This window comes from Boleophthalmus pectinirostris, unplaced genomic scaffold (assembly GCF_026225935.1).
Source record: "Boleophthalmus pectinirostris isolate CB_2022bp ecotype Guang Dong unplaced genomic scaffold, ASM2622593v1 HiC_scaffold_23, whole genome shotgun sequence".
In the NCBI taxonomy this organism is placed as follows: domain Eukaryota; kingdom Metazoa; phylum Chordata; class Actinopteri; order Gobiiformes; family Gobiidae; genus Boleophthalmus; species Boleophthalmus pectinirostris.
In genome coordinates this window covers 9,278,705-9,295,191 of record NW_026571207.1, presented here as the reverse complement: position 1 = coordinate 9,295,191, position 16,487 = coordinate 9,278,705, and the positions used below count along the sequence as shown (strand labels likewise).

The 16,487-nt window shown below is 38.8% G+C and overlaps 1 protein-coding gene and 1 pseudogene across 1 annotated transcript in view; one reads left to right on the top strand and one right to left on the bottom strand.

Annotated features, from left to right (window-relative positions):
- Positions 1 to 16,487, top strand: part of si:dkey-237h12.3 (teneurin-3) — a 338,669-nt gene that overhangs the window by 250,275 nt on the left and 71,907 nt on the right. Inside the window, 1 exon segment of the mRNA XM_055159618.1 lies at positions 2,850 to 2,993. Coding sequence (XP_055015593.1) covers positions 2,850 to 2,993 — 144 coding nt within the window.
- On the bottom strand, positions 12,186 to 12,303 carry LOC129410768 (5S ribosomal RNA; annotated as a pseudogene).

Below are 16,487 nucleotides of genomic sequence, written 5' to 3'. Positions count from 1 at the left end.
TATTATCACATTATCATAAACTAACAATACATATATATACACTACGCTGTATACTGTCCACATAGGTTCAATCAGAATCCATCCAACTCTCCTGGCAATAAACCCTACTTCAACTCCCAGATTCTGTTTATTTGTGAACTCCGTGTCTCTGTAACCACGTGGCGTTATCTTAGCAGGTGTGTGAATCCCCCGGTGGTGCGTTTTCTGAGGGCCACTGTTCTTCTGCTGACTGCTTTGTTTTGCATGTGTGACTTTTCAGCTTCCCTTCGCTGACTACATTATTGCTTAAGGGAAAACTGCCTGGAAAAAAGTCCTTCAGAGGAGCGCTGTGGCAACAATAGAAAACTCGTGATAAATGATCCCAGAATTTCAGCTTTGAGTTGTACATCGCAAAGTATCTTAATTACGTTCTTTAGTGTGGATTACGATGTCTACGCAGCAGCGGCGTCGCGTTATGAAGATATGTAAAGGTATTAAAATTCCTCCCGCTCTCAAATGCGATCAAGGTAATCAGCTGCCACATCACGGCTTTTATGATATTACAATAATGCATCCTATATGGGGGTTTTATAGCTTAAATATTTCATCTGATTCTACATGCGATTTTTATGTTGCATTTGCATTTACAGTGGAGGAAAACAGACGCTTGGTTCGATATGCGCAGTCCCCCGTGGGTTTGCTGAAATCATCCCAGCTGGAGGGGATTATACTGTCAAAGAGAGCGCAGGCAGGGTAGCACACGTGTTGTGAATGGTCCATGCACAATAGGTTCAATTGATACTGTTAATATGTGCGTTTTTTGTGTGCCATAGTACAAGCTTAATCATTAATATAATGATTTTTTTTTTTTTTTCTTTATAGATATTGACTGATGAGCTTTGCTGATGCAGCTCAAACAAAATATTGGTCTATGGCTGGTTGATATGGTGATAAAGTCAAGGAATCAGATCAAATCATGACCTGATTCCTGTGGTGAATTTGGTGTTTCTCTGTTTAAAGGTGCACTATGTAGCTATGTCGTTTCCACGGAGATGGCAATAAACTTAAAGTACCGTATATTTCGGACTATAAGGCCCACTTAAATTCCTTTAATTTTCTCAAAAGTCAACATTGCGCCTTATCATCCGGTGCGCGTTATGTATTCATTCTGGTTGTGCTTAATGACCTTGAACCAATTTTATGTGGTACACGGCCCTCAAAAATCTGTCAAAATGTTATAGTACGACTTTGCAGCTGCACTGCTTGATAGACTGTCAGAGCATTACCGCTACCGTAGTCAGGAGTCTCGCGGAGTCATGTCCTTCAGTCCGACAGATGCTGACCACATCAGTGCACAAGGAGTGAGCTGTTTTTCTCAGCGTTTATAGTTTATGCAAATGAGCCATGTGGTCTTCAGTTTTGTTTTTTAAAACGTAAACAAATGTGCACAAAGCTGCATTAAACATATTATTACTCAATGTGTTTTTGAGTCCTCCTCGTAGGAAATTAAAAAAAAAAACTTAAATTATCCACCTACATTCACATTCATAATACACATTCACCAAGACAGGGAAACAATGCTGGGCAAATTATGCCAATAGATCTTGGATGCCTGGGCTAAGGGATCAGTCTCAAGTGTCGTTGGTTCGTTTTGCTTAATGCGCCTTATAATACGATGCACCTTATGTATGAAGATAGTCGAGAGTATTCAACATTATTGATACTTATAGTCGGTAGCTGTTTTCGAGCTAGTTTGTTTGATGCAAAAGCGTCTCCACCCCCCACCTGAAAAGTTACGTAATGAACTTTTAAAGCAGCTCTACACTTACACACTTTTCACTATTCACTCCTCCGATTTGTCCCCCTCAGGCAAGCCTGCATAAAGATACAAAGAGTACATGTATCGGAATAGAAATGAAAATTTAATCTGGCTCCAAAAAATGTATGTATTTACATATACAGTATATTACCACTATTCTGACCAGTGCAGACACTTTAACATTGATAATCTCTACGTTTAAAGGTACATACATTATGTTAGTATTGTGAATTCAGTTGGGGATTTTCCTTTTTTAATGAAGCTGTATATAATGAAGTCAGGCAATTCTTTTGAAAGTAGGACCGTATTTTAACGTCCGGCAATCGCCCTCCATTGCTATTGTAATGAAGCAATTCATTTCTAAATATTGTGTCTTTTTGGATGGGAGAACGTCCTCACAGAAGCCTTCTAATCAGGAAGGAATCAGAAATCCAGTACTTATGCTTGTATTTTTACTGTAATGTAGTTAGTACTGTGTTGTTTTTCATCAAACAGGCAGGTAGATGACATTTTGTGTATATATATAATGTTTTGTGTATATAAATAATTCCCCTTGTGGATCAATAAAGTTTTTGTCTAAGCCTACAAAGTATACCAGTGTAAAGTTTGATTTCATTAGATTTTTAGATTTATTCCAGATTTACTCAAATAATTCGTTTTAGCTTTGGTCTGGTTTTAGTCAAAGAAACTTGAATCTACTCTAGTCTCCACTTGCCCCTTTCTCTCATTCATGTTTAGTTTTATTATTCAACAAAAATATTAGTAGTTTTATTTATCTAAAAGTAAATATCTTTTAGTCACAGTTTTAATCAACTAACATCATTTGTGATTACTTTGATTTAGTTTTAGTCTACAAAAATATAACACTGACAAAAACTCTGAGGAAAATATTTTAGTCAACAAAATAAACTAGTGCTGTCACGATCCGAAACTTTCAAACTCAATTTCAATAGCAACAAAAGACTTGATAAACAGTAACGATTCCGACCCTGGTGAATGCTCCTTGGTATTTGTACCCTGACTAACCCTGCCTTTGCCCTGCTCCCCTCAGTGTCCGTGGGCTACGAGTACGAGTCATGCCTGGATGTGGTGCTGTGGGAGAAGAGGACGGCCGTGCTGCAGGGATATGAGCTGGACGCGGCCAACATGGGAGGGTGGATGTTAGACAAGCATCATATTCTGGATATTCAGAATGGTAAGGATATTACAACTATTACTTCTACAACTGCTGTTACTAAAACTTTTGATATTGTATAATATAGAGGCTGGGCTTAGGCACATCAAGCCTGTAACTCAAAAACATTGACTTTCGGGGCCTGTTTACATGAGAACACTTGTGGGTAAAGTGTCTTTCGTTTAGACGGTGATGGCGCTTTTAGGGCTTAAAAACACAAAAATGTGAAACTACCCTCCAGAGTTGAAAAGGTGAATACACTCCACTGTAGCATTTCCATCTACACTGCACACGACACAAAACTCTGGTCAGATTTGCTCACGTCCAGTATGCGTTTACGTCACATACATACAGTACACAGAAACCTGGCCCGCATACCCAATTGAATTCCACACCCTTTTGCGTTACCGTATGCACACAGATTTCCTCCCAAAAACGGTCATCTAAACGCGAAATAAAAAGGGAAGACGCAACGCCACTTTTGCGTCTTCTGTTCAGACCGTCATCATATAAACGTAGTAGAGATGCGCGGATGGCGGTTACAGCCGCGGGTCGGGCGGATGACGTGATGAAAAATTATGTTTTAATTAAATTCGGGTGGGTGGCGGTTTCACTACTCAAATAAAAAACTCTGAACTGAGCGGATGGCGGGCGGGTGCGGTTTTGAAAACTGGTCAAAAACTGTGGTTGCAAATGGATAGCGGGCGGATGATGAGTTTTGCGATGCGGTTGCGGATGAAAACGTAGCCCATCCGCACACCTCTAAAACGTAGCCTTATTTTATTTTTTCATAGTTTGTTGTAAAAAAAAATATGTAAATAATTTTTTTATGACATTATATTATTGTTTTAAAAAGACAAATATCCAGTGTAGAAAACCTAATAAAAGTACAGAAAATACATAGTTAGAATAATAATTTTGACGCTGTATCCCCATTACAGTTCCTTTTGTTTGTGGTATTCAGAACACAGTTACTTTTTTTTTTACTAGTAAATTAGGCTTCAAACTGAACTGTATTGTGTATTTTAGAAAAATAGAAGTCACATGCCATGCTTAACAAGCTATTTTAACCCTCTTTCACGTTTTGACACTATAATATAATGCAACTCAGCCCCCATTCACACTAGTACGTATTCGAGTCGTTTTCGTCCACACTAATCCGGTATAAAACGACTCCAAAGACAGAACGATCTGGTGCTGCCAGCTCCCATGAATTCATCTGATCTGGCACTGTGTGTACGCCTGAAAACGTTGAGACGCTGATGTAGATCTATGCGTTGCGAAGTAATTCACCTCCAACACGCTAAGAGGCTAGAATATATGTCCATTCATATAAATGGTCAATGCATATGACCTGCAGACGTATAATCTCTGAAAAGTTTAACATGAACAGACTCACCATCAGCAGAACACCCCTGTGTCACAGAAAGAACACTCATATTCCACTGAGTCGTGTCCTTTAGTCTGACAGAAGCTGAACCGTATTAGTGCACAAAAGTGAGCTGTTTTTTGAGCTCTCAGTTTATACAAATTAGCCATGTAATTTTAAATTTTGATTCTGTAAAACGTAAACAAATATGCTCAAAGCTGTGTGGATAGGGAAGGCTTGCAGACACAGAAACAACGTGTCTGGACGCAGATCGTTTCCGATACGGTGATTCGTTTCAGTGTAAATGTAACCTCAAAGTCTTACAACACAATAAAATACTCTTATTGAACCATGTAACACAATACATTATGAAATACACTTTGTTGCAGGTATTCAGTATTCTTCCCAACACTGCAAATATCTCATTTCCATCTTTGAAGTATCAGTTGGAAAAAAAATTGGTGCGACTCTAAAGTAGATACAAGTTTGTTTAGTAACGCCTCTAAAAACTGTTCCCACGCACTATATACTCAATGCCAGAAGATATGAAGATAAAAACAGCCTCAATAAACAGAACATTTTCAGATATAAAGAAAAATATATGTAATAAATTGCAAATCAGGCTTCAGCGCAGCAAAATCAAGCAGCAGATCTAAGTTGAAAAGTAAATGTAACTTTATAACTTACGATGTGCGATAACATGACTATTCCCTCGGTATATAAAAATGACATAGTGGCGAAGACTTTGTTAACTTTCTGCTCCCTCGAAAGTCCAGATTAGATGGACTTTGTGATGTATAGAATTAGAAGCTGACAAAGTGGCGCTCTTATTGAAGTTTACTCAGTGGCCACAGCAGTAAAAAGAATAATCTAATTGGCTAAAGCTATAGGAGACACGCTTGTAATATTGGATCTTGTTTGCAGTGTTTTTATTGAGTTATTGTTTCCTTTTAACGCACATCTCCACATTAGTTTTCAATATAGTTCTGCATGAGATATTTCAGTCCCTTAGGCGTTTCTTACGGATAGTGTATACATCTGTGTTCTCTCGGAATAATTAAGAACTTTTTCATGCCACTTTTCCACTTAATATGTTATGTGATATTTATACTCAGACCACTGTCAAGGTCTCTATAGAGTTAAGTAAGAAATGCATGTATTAAACTTGTCTGCAAAGTTGAGCTCACTTCCATTTGGTTTACGGTGATATCACATCACAGCAGAGGCGCGCTAAAGTCAATTTAATGGAGATGTAAAGGGAGATTAGATTAATATTGTTACCATGCAGAATTTTGAGTGGTATGGAGAGATTATGTGCATAATCACCCATCTAACTGATGTGCTTCATAACTTGTAAAATGACAAAATAATAGATTCAGAAACAATTGGCTCATGTCCCAATCCCCAGATTGTTGAATATGAAAACAACCAACCACATTCACATTCTCACATTGTTTGGGGGAGTGATGCTAACTGAGGGCACTGCTCCATCTGAAGCTCTGTTACCCAAGTTAGACTTTAATTTGAACTTTTAACACAATCTGACCATAATTATCTGATTTCACTGGAACTACAACAGCTGATCTGATGTGTACTGTTAAACATGTCCCTCTCAAATTACATTACAGTCACAAGCTTGTTAGCATTAAGCCGGGCATACACTGCATGATTTTTAGCACTTTTTGAGCTGATTTTTCACTCGTGCAACTGTTTTGTAGCCAGGCTGGTGCACCTAGTGCCTCCACTCAATTTCATTTCTCTCCAGGGAGTAGGTCAGGAATCAGAATACACTAGACGGTTTGCAAGAACCCCAGAAGTTGTAGACCGTGCATCGGCCAATCAACGATGAGCTGTGAAAACATGACGTCAAACCCAAGCACCTGTCTGTGTCCCTTTTGTGGTACAGCACAACAGTAAACAAAGCGGTCGAGATGGATGGAGACGAAGCCATACATTCTGTGTTGGCAACGATTCCCGAGATCGAGGATTTAAAGCCAAAACAAAGAGAATGTTTGGTGAATTTTATCAAGGGGAAAGGCATTATTGCCCTTCTTCCTATCGGATTTGGCACATTACATACGTCACAACCAAATAGCAACGATTGGTTAAATAAAAAAGTGCCCACCTACCGTCGAGCAAACGAATCCTAAAGCTGCGAGGTCAGACGATTTCCACAAAGTGAAACCAGCTGATGAATCAGGCTAACTGTTTTTGGGATCGGGAGTTTTCACTTAATCATGTGTCGTGCTTTGTGTGGTAAACATGGGGTAACAAGAACCGATTAATACCTCACGACAAGCTGCCCATTGGCAATTGTAGGTCGCAAGAATATCAAACCTGTTTCAAATCCAGTCACCTCTTGTGAGGGTTTCTCACTGTTGCAAGTCATTCATACAGTGTGAGACATGAATCGTGAGCTGTGAACTTTTAAACCTGAAGATTTAGTTGTACAATTTAAGCTGGGGCTGAGTGAAATGATTGAAAATATTGCACAGTGTATGTCCGGCATTAGTCAACAGTTTTTCAGTCACTCTCACCTTTTTGTTGAAAATGAAACTTATAAACAAGACCATGAACACTTGTACTTATCACAAACGCCTGAAAATATATCATATAAATCCTTTATTTTTTTTTATTTTTTTTGGGGGGGGCTTTTTTGGCTGTTCTTGCTATATGTACATTGTGTCACTGAGGTAACTGCTGAAAGTTTTTCCATAAAAATACACGTAGAACTAGGGCTGGGTATCATTAAGAAGTTGCCGAAACGATACATACCTCGATATACAGGCCACGATACGATACATATCTCGATACAGTGCACTTTCGATTCGATATATATTTCAAATCGATTCGATATGGTTCAATAAAAGATAAAGTCTAAATCATGGCTGTGATACTAAAAGTCTTTGTTAAACCACTTCTTGTGCAAAGTTCATATGAAACACAAACATTTTAATCATCAAAACAGTGAAAATGTCAAATGTGTTGCATAAATGAGTTTCCTTTCACTCCACAAGTCACAAAACTGTAGCACTGTAACAAAATAATTTAGTAAAACACACCTAAAAATACTCTTGCTGATATATCGATACAATAGCCCACGATATCGATACTGTATCATCACATTAAACGATACGATATATCGATATTCCGATATTTTTGCACACCCCTACGTAGAACACCCCAAAATGATGTCAATGCAATGTATCAATAGGATAATAATATAGGGGGCAACTAAAATTAATATTGTTACATGCCAATTTTCATTGCGAGTGAGTTCTAGGGTCCAGTCGTTGATAGAAATGATCAGGCTCAACATTTGTGCTTTTATTTTTGTTTATTCCATTGGCAAGTGCAGTGCAGTCAATAAGAAAAACGGTCTCTTGCCCACCATCACCTCATTCTAAAATCTGGAAACAACCACCAATGTAATTTCTATGAACACTTATGGACTTTTTCATTTAGTTTTTTTCCATATCTCCTTGCAAGTGGTAAAAAAATCTGACTAATTTCAATGGGAGAATTATACCAATATACTTAACCATTAACCTAAATATTCTGGTGTCTCATAAATGTATAACATACTGTATATAAATAGATTTTGAAGGAATATTTTTAGTAATACCTTTTCTATTTTACTCCTCAAAGCCCAAACTATAATTCTAAAGTACAAAATAGAAATGGAGCTGGAGCTGACCGGACATCGGACGTGCTTGTCGGACGGATCGTGTCCCTCCGAGGACCCATCCTGGCGGGTGGTCTTTAGCCTGAATCACAGCCATAAATACTGCAATCACAATGAAATATGGTTGGTCATCTCATCCTCATAATAGAGGAGAGTTTTGAAGGGCCGATCTTTCATGGTAATAGCAGAATAAATCAGAGGCTAAGTCACGAGGGTGCCGCGTCTGCAACCATCGCACTCTACTCAGCTGTTTTAGCACTACACTGCTACCTAAGCTTTTTGATGAGCAGGCGTCATGTTTAATTCTTGCTGTAATTCAATGAACGCAGTGGATTTCTCATTCAGCTATCACTCACTAGCATTTATTTAAATCAGTGAGTAGATGAAATGAAGGGAAGTTCGCAGATGGCTGTTCTTTTCACAGACAACAATATATGGTTAGATAAGGTTTTGTGCAATAGAGCAGGTATTTGCTTTTTCCATTTCTTGCTTTTACGAGCTGCAAAAGCACATTCCAAGACAGTTAATCTTAGCTTTTCTTTAATGTACTGTAAAAAAAAAAAGCCACGTCATATTTTTACTGATATTAAAAAGAAGTAAAAAAAAAAAAAAATCCAGACACAATTTAACTAGATATAGCTACCATATTTTTTGGACTATAAGTCACACTTTTGGGGGGAAATTTATTTTATAAAATCAGAGACCAGGAACCGACATTTTATCTCGAAAGGCAAATTATAGTAATAACAATAGAACAGAGAACAACAGACTGTTAACGTCACATATGAACAGTTCTTCAGATAACTGTAGCATAAACAACAGAACAGAACAAGTTTACCAAACTCTCCATCTCCCTCCAAATCTCTAAATTCATTGAATTCTTCATCCTAGGTGTCACTTCTGAACAACTCCTCGACCTCTGGAGGTAAACGTAGTGCCGCTTCCTCTTCTGCTGTCGTCAAATTCAGCATCAGTTCCAGTTAGAATTATTTTGGCCTTTCTGAAGCCCAACAGGATGGTTTTGGTTGTCACTGAAGTCCAGGCTTTGTTCATCCATCCTTCCAGGAGCATTGCATGTCGCACCCTCCTGGTTGTCACAAGTTTCTCGTTCACTCTAAACTTTCTTTCTGTTGCTCGATTACGTTTTTGGCTGCATATTTTGCTACTTGCAGCTTGTAATCTGCAAAATATGATTTTCTTTTTGGGAGCATTTATGTTCAATCTTCTCAGTTGTCTTTATAAGAATGTTTAAATTTAAAATTTCCAGTGGTACAGAAGTAATGGTGCGATCGACTGACATGATACACAGAGGACAGAGGCTCTTTCTGCAGGAGACATGAGCAGTAGAGTGAAGTGATAGTGGTACAGGAGTAATAGGAGTAGCAGATACTGACACACAAGCCTAGAGCACCCTCTCATGGCTGTCAGTGTGAAAATTTTAATATGTGTCGCACCAGAGTATCAGTCATGGGACTACCCAAACCATGAAAAAAGTGTAACTTATCCGAAAAATATGGTACATGTATTTTAATTAGTAGTAATATTTATTTGTTAATTTATTTTGCAGTTACAAACTCTTTCTTTCCTTTTTGTTTCTTTTCTTTTTCCTTTTTGAATCTTTTCAGAGTTAAAAAAAAAAATAAAATCAAACACATAATTTCCTATACTGGCCCACATACACCTGGTAGGACACTTATGTAGTCAGCCAGAACAGGTCACAGGCTCAAATGGAGAAGTGTTTTGGGAGTCATTTAACTGCACATTTAAAGCTCAGACCTGGGGCTAGTGTCACTTCCCTGCGCTGCTGTTGTGACATAAACCCACTCTGGCTCACTGTAGTTGTTCCACTTGTCCTCAACAATTAGTTTCCCTTTTATCTGTAAAACGGCCGGGGTTAGACTGGCCTTCAGCTCCTAACTGTGCCGTCCTAACACTGATGTCTGTTGTGATTAGCTCTGTAGACATTTATCTCGGCCGGGTCCTGATATGATCTTGGTTTAGTCCTGATGCAGAGCGTAGGTTTGGTGCTGATCCAGTCCTGTTTTATTCCCAATTTGATGTGCAAGGTGTGAACACAGCCTTATGGGCATTTCAACAAGAAGCAGGTGCTGTGATTTTTACAGTCTTAAAAATGTGACAACCCAAACTAGTTCAATCCGTGTATAGAGAAAGAAAACAAAAAAAACAACAATTTTCTTCCTTATTTGTTTCCAAAACGCATTTCCGTGACTTAAACTGCAACACTGGACTTTTGCGCCGCATACGAACTGATCCACGAGTGTACCAGGACTAAAACAGGTCTAAACCAGGTCTAAACTAGAACTGAACCAGGACTGAACCAGGTCTAAACCAGGACTAAATCGGTCTCAGCCCTGGTCTGGCCCTGGTCTGGCCCTGGTCTCAGTCCTGGTCTCAGTTCTGGTCTGGTCCCCGTCTCAGTCCCAGTCTCAGTCCTTGTCTAAGTCCTGGTCTCAGTCCCGGTCTTGGTCTGGTCCTGGTGTGGTCTCGGTCTTAGTCATCTTAGTCCTGGTCTCAGTCCTGGTCCTGGTCCCGGTCTCAGTCCTGGTCGCAGTTCTGGTCTGGTCCCAGTCTCAGTTCCGGTCTCAGTCCTGGTCTGATCCCGGTCTGGTCCCGGTCTCCTGATTACCCGACAGTACACGGGGGTTCCTCCGGGTCTGTCTCAACACTCGGTCCTGGTTTAGACCTGGTTTAGTCTTGGTTCAGTCCTGGTTTAGTCCTGGTTCAGTCCGTATGCCGTATACATGTCCAGCATCGCAGTTTAAGTCACGGAAATGGGATAACGTCGTTATCCGTTTTTTCCATTATTAATTTAAACACAAAATCGAAAACTGAAAAAACTAATTGTTATCAGTTTTTTCATTCAAGAAAATTGTTGTTTTTTCATTTTCTTATTTTTGGTTTTATTTTGAAAAATGAATAATACACGAATTTGGTTCACTTCATATTTGCATCCTAATTATTTGTGGGTTTCTGAACTTTTGATGGCCAGAGCAGTTTCACAGTCACCCCACTGCTAACCACAACTAGCATGCTAACAGCACACCAGCATTACTTTCTGGTTAAGATACAAATATTTTATAATGAGATGCAAACAGCAGAGTGCACACAGGGATCTTATTTTGACCTCAAGAGCTGGAAAAACAAATTAAATTTACATTACATGAAAATATCTGGTACAGCCCCTTGGATAAACTCTGGTGTTTAGACATTAGAAAATTGGAAAGATTGAGTATGGCAATTAGAGGATTTTTGTGTAGGACATAGACAGCGGTGGTGAAGAGGAGGAGATGGCTGATTGTTCTGCTGCTGCAGTTGAAATTTGGCAAAGTTTAGTTCTGGCACTGATTCAAAGCCGCAGGAAGGAGGAGGAGAGAGAATGTATTAATATGAATATCTTAACAGGTAAAGGTGAGAGAAAGGTAGCGCTTTAATTGGTTACAGAAATGCTTATAAACTACAATCTGAATTCACTGCAAGTAAAACTCAAACTGTTAGCTTGTCTTTTCATAACTGTGCCCATAAGTCATCTGCTGGCTTTACTCTAATGTTCTTTCAGCTGAACTTATTACTGTTGAACTAAGTGTATGTTCTGCTATGATCGACTGATCTTGGGCTAAAACTTTATTTCCACTGAGGAAAGCTGAAAGAGTACGGCAGCTCAAATGATTCATCTAGTGCCGTTTTAAAACTGTAAGAACAGAGTCTTCTAAGCCCAACAAGTACAGATTAGAGTGAACTGAACTTTCTCTAAAACCAGTAACTCATTTTGAACTCAACTCACTTGCTAGCAGATATTCAGTACTTAAACTTATTATAATTATTTGGGCTGTGGTCGACTGAAGAACTTCTTGGTCGACTAAAGACGTCCTGCCAGGCGATTGGTTGATGGAAAAAAAGAAGTGTGGCAAAAGGTGTCACAAGGTCTCAACTGCATGGGAGTTCATGCAAACTCTATTTATAATAATAATAATAATGATAATAATAATGTAGTCAGTATCAATCAATCAGTTTTATATAGCGCTTTTCTGGACACTCAAAGAGCATTATTCAATCTGCGCCATTGGCCCCTCTTTCATTCTAGGTAATGTGGGTGAAGTGTCTTGCCTAAGGACATAACGACAGTTTTTTGACTGGCACCCCCCTGTGGCACCTGATTTTCCCAGCGGTCTCCCATCCAAGTACTAACCAGGCCTGGCCCTGCTGAGCTTATGAGATCTGACGGGATCAGGCTTTGACAAGCTGGTATGGCCACATGGCCATATTTATGCAGAAAAAAGTTTTAGGAAACAGATTCAACTTGTGAATCATGAATTTAGTCTGCTACATATGCATACCAAAAAATACCAAATCTTCAGCTAACTCACTCACTAAAACCAAATTGTTGAGACTAAAACTAATAACAATTAGTGAATTATCTTTTACTTTGCTACAAGAAAGACTTCAACAAATAACACCAATGTTACTGACCTGTATGTGCTAAGATTGTATTTTTGGCTAAAGTGCTTTGTAACTTTTCTAATGGAGGATCTACCACCTGCATGTAGATTTTATTGCTTTGCCTGGAGTGTTCCACAGTATGGCATGCAATTTATCAATCTCCATGATGGCGGCGCACACAGACGCAGCGGCTCGGAGCTCTTACATATGGGATCGTGTACCTGCGCTATTGCACTTCAAAACTTTGCAATGTTTGAAGCTCAAAATGTAATGTTATTGTGCCAAGTTTCAGCTCAGATGTGAGAGGCGAGCGCACTCACGGTAAGAATGAATACATGCAACGTATTTTTACTACAGTGCACTTTTCTTAATCTTAACCAACTATATGCTGTCCTTGGATTCATTCATTCAAGGTGTTAGGCAATATCACCTTATCATTCTTCAGTTTGAAAAGTAAATATTTTCACTGCAGAGGAGTTAGTAGTACAGAGCAGATATCTCACCATCCACTGCCTTTAAAGGCGGCAAAAGTATATCCCAAGACAAGATCACTTTCAATTATTTTTCTTCAACAAACAGAAAGATTTAAACTTGAGTGCGAAGTTCATTAAAACGTAGGGATAACACTCTCTCCACTCTTACTACTGTTGTACCTTGTATACTGACATGATATAATTAGCCTTTTCTCATCCCAACCAAACATGTGTCATTAGCAAGCATAGCTAGCCGAGGCTGGGTGCACTTTAAACACCTACACGCCTGGAGAGGTTGCTCTGTGCACAGAGCAGGTAGGCGTCTCCTTTCTCCTCTGATGTTTTCCCTTTGTTACAGCCAAATAAAAGTCAGCTCTTGCAGTTACACAAGCGCTCTGACTTTAACAATGCAATTGTGTATGTCTCTGGGTAATCTTCAAAGCAGAGTCATAAAGATGTCTGAAATTATACTTTTTATAAGACTTACATTTTTAATAAAAATGGGGCCTATTCGTACTGTACTTTGGTATTTTGTGTTGCTAGAAGTTTGTTCCTCAGACTGTTGTTTGTGGGTTTGTTAGTATGTTAGTTACAATTAGGGGTGTGCAAAAATATTGACATCGATATATCGTTTAATGTGATGATACAGTATCGAAATCGTGGACTGCTGTATCGATATACAGTATATTTAGTATATTTTACTAAATTATTTTGTTACAACGCTACAGTTTTGTTGCTTATTTAGAGGAAGCAAACTCATTTATGGGACACATTTTCACAGTTTTGATGATTAAAATGGGTGTGTTTCATATTCACGTTGCACAAAAAGTGGCTTAACAAAGACTTTTAGTATCACAGCCATGATTTAGCCATTATTTTTTATTGAAGCAATTTGAAATATATCGCATCGAATCGAAAGTGCACTGTATCAAGATATGTATCATGGCCTATGCATCGAGGTATGTGTCATATTGGCAACTTCTTAATGATACCCAGCCCTAGTTACAATTATTTATCTTATTGTTGTTTAGAACTAGATCATAAAAACAAATCATTCATATTCACAAACTGAAGAGATTTAGTCATTTGACAAGGGACAAGAATTGCCATGCAGTTTTATTATAAGACATTTGTATTATTCAGGTTTTTGTCCAGATGCCCAAAGTCACTTCGCACTTTCATGCATCATTCGTTCACGTTCCATAACCAGTGGTTGAAAGCTACTTCTGCACAGCGGCCCTGGTGACTGACAGAAGAAGGGCTGCCAGTCTGCGCCATCTGTCCCTTGCATCACTACCACTCACGCACATTTACTGGTAGATGAAGTTTCTTGCTCTTATAACAACTGCCAACGCTCTGGTTGGTCAGACATAATAAATAACTACTGAGCCGCTTCGACCACCAGTTATACAGCCACATGAACACTGAATAGTTATCTTGCCAAAGGACACAATGGAATTCTGCTCTGACTGGAGGATTATTGTTATTGTCTCTGTGTGATCTGTCCTATTTGTTACCACTTCCCATTCTTTAAAATTAAGAAATTTTGGCAGCCATCTGAATCAGTAGTTTAACAAGACTTGGTTATTATTTTGTATATATAATTTTCCTAGAAGATCTCTATGTCTTGTCTTAGTCATCGGTGGGGGTGTGCAGAAATATTGAAATATTGTATTATTTAATATAATGATACAGTATTGATATCGTGGGCTACTGTATTGATATATTGCCAAGTGTATTTTTGGTATATTTTACAAAATTATTTTGTTACAGTGTTAGTTTTGTTGCTTGTTTAGAAGAAGGAAACTCGTTTATGCAACACATTTGTCATTTTCACAGTTTTGATTATTTAAATGGGCGTGTGTCATATTAACTTTGCTAAAGACTTTTCAAATTGCAGCCATCATTTAGCCATTATTCTTTATTGAACCGTATTGAATCAATTTGAAATATATCCTATCGAACTGAAAGTGCACTGTATCAAGATATGTATCATATTGTGGCCTATGTATCAAAACATGTATCACGTCGTGGCTTATGTGTCGAGATATGTATTGTATTGTGGCCTATGTATCGAGATATGTAGAGTATCATGACCTATGTATCAAGGTATGTATTGTATCATGGCCTTTGTATCAAGATATGCATCATCTCGTGACCTGTGTATGAAGATATGCATCGTATCGTGGCCTATGTATCGAGATATGTATCATATGGTGACCTGTGTATCAAGATATATATCGTATCGTGGCCTATGTATCGAGATATATATTGTATTGTGGCCTATGTATTGAGGTATGTATCGTATCGCCAACTTCTTAACGATACCCAACCCTAGTCACAGAAAATACAAGACTGTAGTTTTAGCTTGTGCTGGATGCATTTATTGTCTTCCTGCATCTAACGCTGCATTTTTCACGTTAGAAACCATCAGACGCTTCTGTAACCACATAAATGCTGTCTGGATTCTGTTTCCCAGGCGGACTGCTAGCATGACGGCGTTCTTTGTGCTTTCTCATCCAGCTTTTCATCTCCGGTACACACCTACAATTAGCTGGGACATCAGTCACCTTCCCACTATTCTCATCGGGCTGGGTCTGCACTTTCTTCCACATCTTCCTCACGCATAAACCTCTGCTCACATCATCCAGATTGCACCGCGTGTCTTTTGTTGGATGCGGTTGGAGAAAACATGTCAGTGACGCAGTTGGAAGAACCGGAGCCTTTGTGGAACTTTTAAAAGAACTGACATAAGGGCCATTGCCGAACCCAATCTGTCAAGCCATCGAGAACGTGCAAGTTTGTGAAGCAGAAAGTGCCTCTAGCTTGACTGCTGTTGGCGTTTCATCCCACCTGTCTGGAAAAGTAGCGTTTCTCCAAAGCTCCTAGTGTGGCGGCATCACAGCAGGGAGGGGCGCTTGTTTTGTGATCCACAGATAGGTGCCATGGCATATGATGTGCAAATGCAGACAGCGACTTTTATTAACACCGCGTCGTTTTGTCCTTTATGACAAAGTGTGATGTTAGCGTTCATGAAATATCCTTGTGCCGGAACGTACACGGAAATGGCAGTGACAGGACCAAAACAAGCAGATGGCATTGGCTTTTCTAATGCAGTAAATGCTATTCCATGCCCCGGGCGCCTCACACTTCTCACCCATTCTGTCAAAAAGTAGTTACCATGTCTGGATAAATTTAATACATTCGAGAGAAGTTTGTCTGGTTTTAATTTAGTCCTTGATAGGTGTTTTTCAATCACATTTTAATTTAAAGTTCGCTAAAAATCCATTGAGAGCAGGTTTAAAGTTTGAGGAGACTTGCATGGCGCTATATAAAATTAATGCAGGTTTAATTATGAATTTTTAGTGAAACTGCTGAGGTTTAATTAGTTGGGAACTGCTGTAGAAATTATATCAAATTTAGAACTGTAAACTTTTATTATAATATAAATTATCACTATAAAAGAAATGCTTCCTCAAAATCATATAATCACACGCACTACTTAGAGCTAGAATTGCTTAAACATTAAA